General features: G+C 54.2%; 1 protein-coding gene across 1 annotated transcript; it reads right to left on the minus strand.

The window, feature by feature from the left end:
- Positions 1-78: 78 nt before the first annotated feature.
- LOC128277567 (zinc finger MIZ domain-containing protein 1) lies at positions 79-7,080 on the minus strand. Its single transcript, XM_053016044.1, has 11 exons — positions 7,017-7,080; positions 5,693-5,847; positions 5,269-5,618; positions 3,978-5,196; positions 3,570-3,913; positions 3,269-3,490; positions 3,056-3,198; positions 2,494-2,985; positions 2,199-2,424; positions 1,581-2,135; positions 79-1,503 (listed from the first exon to the last, which is right to left on the minus strand). The coding sequence occupies exons 2-11, from the start codon at positions 5,832-5,834 to the stop codon at positions 1,366-1,368; spliced, it is 3,831 nt and encodes a 1,276-aa protein (XP_052872004.1). The 5' UTR covers positions 5,835-5,847; positions 7,017-7,080; the 3' UTR covers positions 79-1,365.
- Between the last annotated feature and the right edge of the window lie 2,307 nt (positions 7,081-9,387).

Below are 9,387 nucleotides of genomic sequence, written 5' to 3' on the forward strand. Positions count from 1 at the left end.
ACTTCGTGTCTCTCTCAAAAATGGTAATGGTGGTGTGTTGTTTGTTTGTTTCATTATTTATGGTTTTGCTTACTTTGAAATTTCGTTTACTATAGTACTGTTGTTACCTTCGTATTTGTACACTTTTGATTAAATTTGTTTTTTGTTGCATTTGTTTTTTGTTTGGTTGTATTTAAAATTTAGTATCATTAAATGTAACATATTTCATCAATTTTTTTGGGCCTGTTTCTTGTGTGTTTGTGTGTGTGTGTGTCGGTGTTGTTTGTGTCCGTGTCGTTGTGTTTGTGTGTGTGTGTGTGTTTTTAGGTTTTTAGTTTCCTTTTCTCTTACTTTAATCCCCGTTATCCTCCGCTTTCTGCTTCCTCTACACGCACGCAGGCGTATGTGTTGTGTTAGAGACTTAAGCTTAGCAATAAACAATCTAAGACCTTTCTAAATAAACATTTTACAATTCACTTTTTACAGGTAATGCCATCGCACCTTCCTTCCACACATCATGCACACATTCTAAACCTTCTTTCTCTCTCTCTCTTTTTCTTTCTCTATAAAACAGAGCGCAACAGACGGGGGGTACGAAGCAGAACTCAGATATTCACAAGAGAAGAAGGCTAAGGGCTACGAAGAATAAAAATAAATAATTTGTCGCAAAATATAAAATAGAAGGGAAAAATAAACGTACAAAAATAAACGTCGCCTAGGAAATAAATAATTCTTACATACGGGCCCCGGGGCGACACGGAGAGCGCTGCCGTCCGCTGCCGACCAGCACGCGTGTCCACTCTAATTAGTTTAACTGTACAACGTGTTTCGATCGTCACACACTCGCCACCACCGCCTGTGCGCTTCCGGTCTCCATTAGTTAGCTTTCGCTGGTTGAGAGAGAGGTGGCCAATACTAGTTAACTACCACCGTCGTGCCATCGGGGAGGCCACCGTAAAGGGTTCTATAGAGGAAACACCAACCGTGCGGGTCACGACTGTGGCGTATGAGGAGTTGCGAGGAGTTGACCCGTGTGACGGACGCTCTGGCACGGATCGACCGGACAGACCCGCAAAATAAAAGCCTAACACGAAAGGAACAACGAAAGCTCGATAAAGCTCTGCCTAGGAATCTGAGACCGCGCGGAGTGAGCCCGAATCCGGAACCGAACGAACGCTGCCGTGCTGCCGTCACAGTGGCGGTGGCGGTGATCGAGAGTGCGCCAAAAATGCCCTTCTGCTCTACAAGCCCCCTTCTCTCTGGAGCTACAAACTAATGCTTTGCCTTTGTGTGTTTGTGTGTAATATGCGCCGTGTGTGTGTGTGGTTTTAGCGAGTGTTTGTGGTCATCAAATACGCCCCTTCATAGGCCGTCGGATTCGTCGGTTTAGTCGAACAGGGCGGCCAGGATGTCGTCGCTGTTGGCGTTGTTGCTGGAACCGCTCGACGGTGGCGTGTTCAGGTCGGGTGGGTCCAGGTAGGAGAGTAGTTCCATCGGATCGACGATCCCGTTGTCGGGTAGCAGCTGTGGTGAGAAAAGGGACGAAATACGAGACGTGGTTAGGATTTTCGGATCGGTTGGCGATCAACGGGAACACCTACGTTTAGGTCGTTGCCTCCTTCACCCTCGATGACGGCGGCCGGGTCGAAGTTGAGATCCGCCGGCAGATCGACATCGGTCAGCCCGGCCAGGGCGTTCGCGTGACCCTGCTGCTGGCCCATCATCGAGCCGAGCGAGAGGAGATTTTGCTGCTGCTGCTGCTGCATCATGCTCTGCGGGGAGTTCATCATGTTCTGTGGTGAGTTCATAAGACTCTGCGGGGAGTTCATGATGTTCGCCGCCGGATTGTTCGGCCCGAGACCGAGACCGGGATGCTGTTGCTGCTGCTGCTGTTGCGGCGAGTGTAGCTGCATCCCATTCCCGGGGCTGTGGCTCATCTGGCCGCTGGAGCTGTTACCGCTACTGCTGGCCTGGCCGGGATTGGTAACGCTACCGCTACTGCCACCGTTGTTGTTGCCACCGGCACCGTTGTTCGGTGTCGGTTGCTGAGGGTTTTCGTTGGCCGGCGGTACACTCGGCGGGCCGCCCGGGGTCATCGGGTGGCCGGACGAATTGCCGCCGCCCGGTGTGTGCGGAGTGTGCGGGGTATGTGGCATCTGCGGAAGAGGGCGTTTATTAAGCCCGGTGTCGGGTGGTCAGGGACCCATCGCGAAACCTACCTGATCGTTTAGTGACTTTTCCATCGCGTTCAGCGGATCGAGCGAGTTGACGGAATCGCTCAGATGGGCCAACGGGTTGCCCCCGTGGAAGTCAGTCATGCCTGGTGTGCCGGGCCCGTTGTTCCCATTACCAACACTACCCGGGCCCTGGCTACTGGCCGTTCCGGCTTCCTGCTTCACCATGATCGGATTGCCGTACGAATCGTACTGCGGTGTTCGATTGTAGCTGAAACGATAAACGGAGTTTCGGGTTTAGTAATCCGATCGGCGGATACGAGGACGACGACTGGCTTACTTCGCGCCCATCATGCTGCCACTGGCGATCGAGCTCATGTCCGGGCTCATGTACGGGCTCATCGCGTTCATGTTGTCCCACGTGGGGAGCGAGGTTGAACCGGGCGACATCACCTTGTTGAAGTGCTTCGCGTCACCGTCCGGATCCGGCTTGATGACCGGCAGACCGGGCGTGCCGGGACCACCACCACTGCGGCCTGGTCCGGCCTCATTCGGGTTCTGTGCTTGGGGAGGTTGTTGTAGCTGCTGTGGATGTTGCTGCTGCTGCTGCTGCTGCTGCTGTGACTGCTGTTGCGTTTGCTGCGGGTTGAGATTGCCACCAATGTTGGGATTGCCGACGCAACCGGGAGGTTTGATCGCGCGCCAGTTCGCCTGGGCATCGATGATCACCTCCTCGGTGTCCATCCCGTTCTGGGTGTTGGAGGAGTTGAGTGTGTTCAGTATCGCCCACATGTACTGGTCAATCTCGAGCCCCTCCGTCAGGGCAGGTTTACTAGAGAAAGAAAGAGAGGCGGATTAGATTGGAAGTCCATTCGCAGGAGTCGCACGCACGGAGGACTTACTTGCACACGGGACACCGCCAGTTGCCACGCTCGCAGTTCAGAGCCAGATACGCCTCCAGATCGAAGCATTGGATGTGCTTGCAGTCGTGACCGCGTGCCGGCAGCGTTATCCTCTTCGAGGTCACCGTACACTTGAGGGAAACCTGCCGAAAAAACGGGATTACACTTCAGTTAGTCGAGGGAACTGAGGAGCACACGGGCAAGCGTACATACCTTAGCTGAGTTGGCCTGCGGTTCGCCGGTCAGCGGGTCGGACGCCTTGTCCGAAGCGCCCGGGCCCGGGTTCGCGGCCGCCGCGTTGTGGTTGTTGACGGCAAAGTTGCGCTTGATTTTGGCCACCGCCTGCTCGGCGGACAGTAGGTTGCGCTTCAGGAGCGTGTGCAACACGTGGTTCACCGACGGTCGGTGGACGAGCTGCAGCACGAACAGATGGGACTGAAAGGTGGCGGGCAGAAGACAGGTTAGCTGTGGTGGGTCAGATCTTCGAGAGCGCAACTCGAGTCGAGACACTTACGCAACAGCACGTACTGACGGTGATCTGGATCGTGTTCCGGCCCGGCTGACAGACCTGCTTCAGGTAGAGCGGCCGGTGCGTGTTCTTGTTGTCGCCCCGGTCGATCTCGAGCGGGGTCGAGTTGGCCGACACCTGCACACTGGCCGGCCAGTTCGTGTTCATCTGGCGGTCCTCGTGGTGGAAACACTTCAGCTGCAGCTCCAGGTCTGGCCGGCACATCAGCGTGTTGTAGACGGTCGACTTCAGCTGGAACACGTGGTTGCTGACCGCGAGGTTGTGCTCGAGCCGGAACGGCGGCAACAGGATGCCGTCGCGCACCGGGAACGTCAACCGTAGTTCCTCGCCTATGGGAAAGTGAAAAATGAGGAGTTAGCAAGTTGGAAAGCTTATCAGTGGTCTGGTACTCACTCTGTGGTATGTTTGGCTTCACGTCCGGGTTGGGACTGATGTAGGGGGTCATGGAAGATGCGGGTGTTAGCGGGGGCGTCGGATTGCCGGGCACCGGACTGTGCTGGAAGTTCATGCGCATGTCCGGCTGGTAGCCCTGCATGTTCTGGTAGCCCGTGTTGTAATACTGCTGCTGTTGTTGATGCTGCTGTTGCTGCTGCTGCTGTTGTTGCTGCTGCTGATGTTGCTGCTGCTGTTGCTGCTGGAGGTGATGCTGCTGATGCTGTTGCTGTTGGTGCTGTTGGTGGTGCTGTTGCTGGTGGTGATGGTGATGATGTGGCTGAGCCTGATGGCCACCGCCCGGACCCGGCCCAATACCGGCCGGTCCGAGTGGACCGGGTCCAACGACACCGGCACCGGGACCACCGCCATACGGAGGGGTATTTTGCCGTTGCTGCATCATCGGCGGTCCACCTCGGTAGCCCATCGGGCCCATCGGTCCGTGCCGGCCGTAACCGGCAGCGGCTTGCATCGGGAGCGGCACTCCGGCGGCTGCTGCGGCTGCTGCCGCTGCGGCCGCGGCCGCTTGGTGTGGTGGAAACTGGGCACCCGCCCCGGGCATCCCCTGACCCTGGCCCATCCCGTACATCGAGCGCTTGTGGGCCATCTGCATCTGGGGGTTCGGGTAGGGTGCCATCCGCCGCGGGTGCTGCGCCGGCCCGTACCCGTTGGCCATGCCCTGCATCTTCGACATTGGCGACATCTGGTTCATCTGACTTAGCGGGTTCATCGTTCCGCCTGCGGTACCACCGCCGACGGCTCCCATCTGTGACATCGCCCCGTTCGGGGCTCCGGGACCCATCTGACCACCGCCCATCCCCATGCCCATGTTCATCATCTGCGCCATCGGGTTCATCTGCTGGTGGTGCCGCCCGTAGCCTCCGCCACCGCCGGCCGCGACCCCACCACCACCACCGCCGCCCACCGGGCCCATACCGTTCATGGCGTTCATCGCGCCCATCCCGGCCATTCCGGCTCCAACGACACCGCCTCCCACCATCTGACCCATTGGTCCCATGCCACCGTTACCGGCACCACCGCTACCGCCGCCTCCACCGCCCATCTGGTTCATGGCGCCCATCTGGCCCATACCACCCATCTGGCCCATACCGCCACCAGCGCCGCCACCGCTCATCTGGTTCCAGGACTGGGACTGCGAGTGCATCGCCATGTTGCTCATCTACGGAAAAGCGGAAACGATTACAGATGATGGCCTCCGGTCGAAATCCGACCCCTCCCCTCGCGGATTTACCTGTGCATTGTATCCGACGTCCATGTTGCCTTGCTGCCCGCCGGCCGCTGCGACCATACTTTGACCGTTGAAACCTTGCTGGCCACCGGTGGCGCTAGTGTTGCTAGTGCCGCTGCCGCCTCCGGTGGTGTTGTTGTTGTTGTTGGCGGCTGCCCCGCGTGCCGATCGTTGATTCGGTCCGCCCGCTGAGGCCAGCTGCGTTTGCTTTGTATATCCCTTTTGCTGCTGTTGCTGCTGTTGCTGCTGCTGCTGTTGCTGTTGAAGCTGATGCTGCAACAGCTGCTGCTGCTTCTCCAGGTAGCCACCGCCACCGGTGGTTGCGTCCGATTGTAACGCTCCCCGATGGTAGTCTGCAATGGCGGACACACAAGAAGGGTGAATGAGTGGAGTTGCTTAGCGGGTTACTAAGGGCCGCGTCACTCACCGTGGTGTGGGTTGTGCAACTGTTGCTGATGCTGTTGGTGCTGCTGATGCTGTTGCTGTACGTCGGTTGGGTAGCCCCCGATGTAAGGAGATCGACGATCACCCAAAGTTGGAGCCCCTAGGGAGCCCCCCTGGGCGCTCATTCCTCAGCCATTGCTATGAACGACAAGAGTGGCAGGATTAGTACACGGTCCGGGAGCGAATGACGTCAGCCTGAGTTTGGTGCGACGCGAAAGCATCAACCCGTAGGCGAGGGTCCTTTTTGCCGAGTCCCCGAGAAAGGTCAATTGTGTCACCTAATGGCCCTGTCAGCTCGCGTAGGATTCGTTCGAGTGCGAAGTGATCCCCGAGCGAGGGTTATTGACATGCCACGAGTGCCCATCAGCATGGATGGTAACGGGCTTAAGCAATTATTATGCCAAGGTTCTTGTTTATTTGGCCTTTTCGAACCAAGCTTGCTTGGATGAGCTTCGGACCAGGACGAAAACACTTTTGAAGTAGCGAATCGTATTAGATGGCACTACGGAAATGGTGGGAACTATGATTTCTATGAATGTTCAGTCAGAGCAATAGAACTATAGGATGATCCATCAAGTGTTTCGATTTTAAACTGCCGATTACTTGACTTGTAAGACGTCAAACTTCATTGTGGAAATTGTTAACATCTAGTCAAAGCTTTGACATTTACGAAATGGAACGCGGAACGCTTGCAAAAAATTGGGGAACATTAAAAACCTATTTCCAAAGTGGTGAGCGTTCAACTCAAACTGTACAAAATTTCCCAAACTCATGTTCGAAAAGCTCATTTCCCCCTCGGTAGTATTGAGATTCAGGCTCTACGGGATTGAAAATATTTAAAATACAAATTGAAATTACGTCACAACCTTACATTGTGTGAATGAAGCGCGCCACGAATGGCCATTATGCTGGCTGCGATCGGTACTTTTTATGGTCACCATCATGTCATTGCACCATCACCATCATTCGATCAAGGGTCTGGATGAGCATGCTCATAGTTATGTTCATATTTTCAGCATGTCAAAACGAGTGCTTTACTTCTTTTGTTGCTTTTCCTAGATGAATATTTATTGAGGATCTCTTTCATTCGAGGGTTCCAACTTGTGTCAGTCTCTCTACAGCCTTCAATTTGAAGCTGTGTTTGCAAAGGCAGAGAATAGAAGAACAACCCAATTTGGATTCCAAAGGTCAACCTTTGAACTTAGGGTGTTTCTCAGGGCATTCTGGGATTTCGATTCTTGGCAAACCCTTTAGCCTTGGCCTTTAGTAAAGAAGTATCGGTGAAAGGACGATTGAAGCAAACTTACTGTGTGTGACAAACGAAGAGGTGCTGGCGACGGACCCTAAAGTTACGCCTGAGTTCAGTACACTGCAAAAGACCAAAGAAAAAGAGGTAAAGAGAAACATTAATGCTTGCGTGCGCTCCGATATGCTGGGAGGGCTGGTTCATTATCGTTGTCCATTGCGTGGCGATTTATGGTGCTCCCCAATGTCGTGCAACATAAACCAAATTGTATTAATGTCAAGGTAATAGTTTTAATCACTTCCGCTACTTATTATGTGGAGTCGGACTGTTGGACCCACTGAAAAAGAGAGAGAGATTCCTGCGGTGCGGTCCAGCGATGACCTTTTCCGTTATGGAATCGACGGAACTATTCCCCAAAAATGTGCCCCCAAAAGCCACACACAGTGCGTGCCCGAGTTCTTGGAATCGGGTGTGTGGCCAACACACAAACCAACAAAGAGAGAGAGAGAGAGAAAGCAGACCGAATGGAGACCAACAACCCAGAAAGGCAGAACTCGCGCGGATCATCGCGCGCGCAGCCTGTAGAGTAGACTACTATGTTGGGGTTGCGTTTGGGTCAGCGATACAACGGCGTGTCACGACGAGGCCACGAGAGAAGCCAGAGGGGGGTTTGCGGTTTAATCCACTTCCTATCCACGCGCGCCCGTTGGGCGGCCCAAAAAGTGAGCGAATATTATTTATAAATTAATGCGAGCCGACCATTTTTTTTTGCCAGCGACCAGCGGCCGTGCTGGGAGGTGGTAATGAGGGCACAGCGCCCTCCACCATCGCCCTCCGCTGCAAAAATCAACCACAGGCCATGTAGTACGTTTGGCTGCGTGTGTGTGCGACCGTTTTTTCGGCCACCATCACCGTCGGACGTTCATGAAATTAATTCAGGTTAAAAGTGTGCCTCCGCCCGCCGTTGACCACCGACACCAACTGACCACCCGGAGGGTGTGCAAGTCTGGGGCCGGAGGGGGCGATGGCGCTAAAGCCGTTGTCGCCAAAGCCGATCACGATGATGATGACGCCGACGACGGTGATGATGGCGAGCAATGGCGGCGGCCGCCATCCGTTTTTAACGGCAGCTCATCGTGACTTTCGATACATGCTCATGGTGGCGGCGGCGGCCGTTTATCGGTGGGGACCAGTCGGCCCCGGTAACATCCTGGACCGCGGCCAGCCGCGTCACCGCACGAACAGTGATCAGTGTGTTCGTACCGATAGTTTGAACATACATAAAAAGTGCAATTTAAAACAAATCAAGTAAATTAGTATGTGTAAACATAGCATAAATATGTTGTGAATGATTGTTAAAAAACGAATGATAAAATAAAATATAACAAAGTTCGCGAACGCATAACCTCCAGACACTTATCAAGCTCCGGGCTCGACAGAGCCAACTCTCCAACATCGGTAATGTGATGATGAGCCGTGCTTTTGAGTACCGCAGGGATGGTCACAGTCAGGGCAGGGCGGTGTAAGGTCACCCCTAAGGCCCTCGGTCAGCTCTTCCCCATCAGGTGTGCGCTACCATTATTTGTGCCCCTGCGTACCCCCCGCCCCGATAAACGTTATCAGTAGCCGTGATTTTACGCCTCACCCAACACCGCGACACAGAACTCGATTTTAACGTTTGTTTTCCTTCTCTGTTGCGCATTTTGCAGGTTGTTTACGGGACCTCTCACTCTCTCCATTCACACCTCTACCGATTCTGTGCGGTGGCAAATAATATTAATTTAATAAGTTTTCTGCTGCTGATCAACGCTGGGTTATCGTTGTATTTTTTTTCGTTTTAAACTCATCCACCCCACAAGGCCACAACAGGGACTGCCCCGCCCGATGCTCTAGAGCGCGGACACACCGGGGAAGGGTCACAGATTTTTCGTGATCCGCAATCATTTTCAATCGATTTCGCCCCTTCTATTGTTATCGCATTATCGCCAACCCACCGCTAGTGCCGGCTGGCATTTAACCGGGTCTCCCGAGGTCCGGGAAAAAGGCCGGACGCAAAGGGTGGTCCCGCACGACCTAGAGAGCCTGAACCCGGGATGCCCCGCACGTGGGGATGCTACAAAAGCGGAAGCCAAACACATCACACCCTTCGCGATGGACACAAAGTCCATCTAGCCCACCCTCCCGAAAGGGATCCTTGACCAAGAGAGTCCCGGCGGACCGGAAGCGCGGGCCATAAGAGGAAAAGTACATAAATGACGTTAATACGCACTCTCGACTCCTTTTATTTAAACTGCATTCGACAACGAGACGATTGTGTTGATTGTTGCGGCCGAATGCGCCGATCAACGCACAACCCCACGAGAGACAGAGAGAGAGAGAGACAGTTCCATAGCGAGCCGGGTGCTGAGGGAACACTAAAATGAGGGGAGCTT

The sequence above is a fragment of the Anopheles cruzii genome, chromosome 2 (genome assembly GCF_943734635.1).
Source record: "Anopheles cruzii chromosome 2, idAnoCruzAS_RS32_06, whole genome shotgun sequence".
NCBI classification, from domain to species: Eukaryota; Metazoa; Arthropoda; class Insecta; order Diptera; family Culicidae; genus Anopheles; species Anopheles cruzii.

Coding starts and splice junctions, on each gene's coding strand:
- LOC128277567 (XM_053016044.1), bottom strand. CDS start 5,834: ATGAGCGCCCAGGGGGGCTCCCTAGGGGCTCCAACTTTGGGTGATCGT. Junction 5,619..5,692: donor GTTGCACAACCCACACCACG/GTGAGTGACGCG, acceptor CCGCCATTGCAG/ACTACCATCGGGGAGCGTTA. Junction 3,199..3,268: donor CGCAGGCCAACTCAGCTAAG/GTATGTACGCTT, acceptor TTTTTTCGGCAG/GTTTCCCTCAAGTGTACGGT.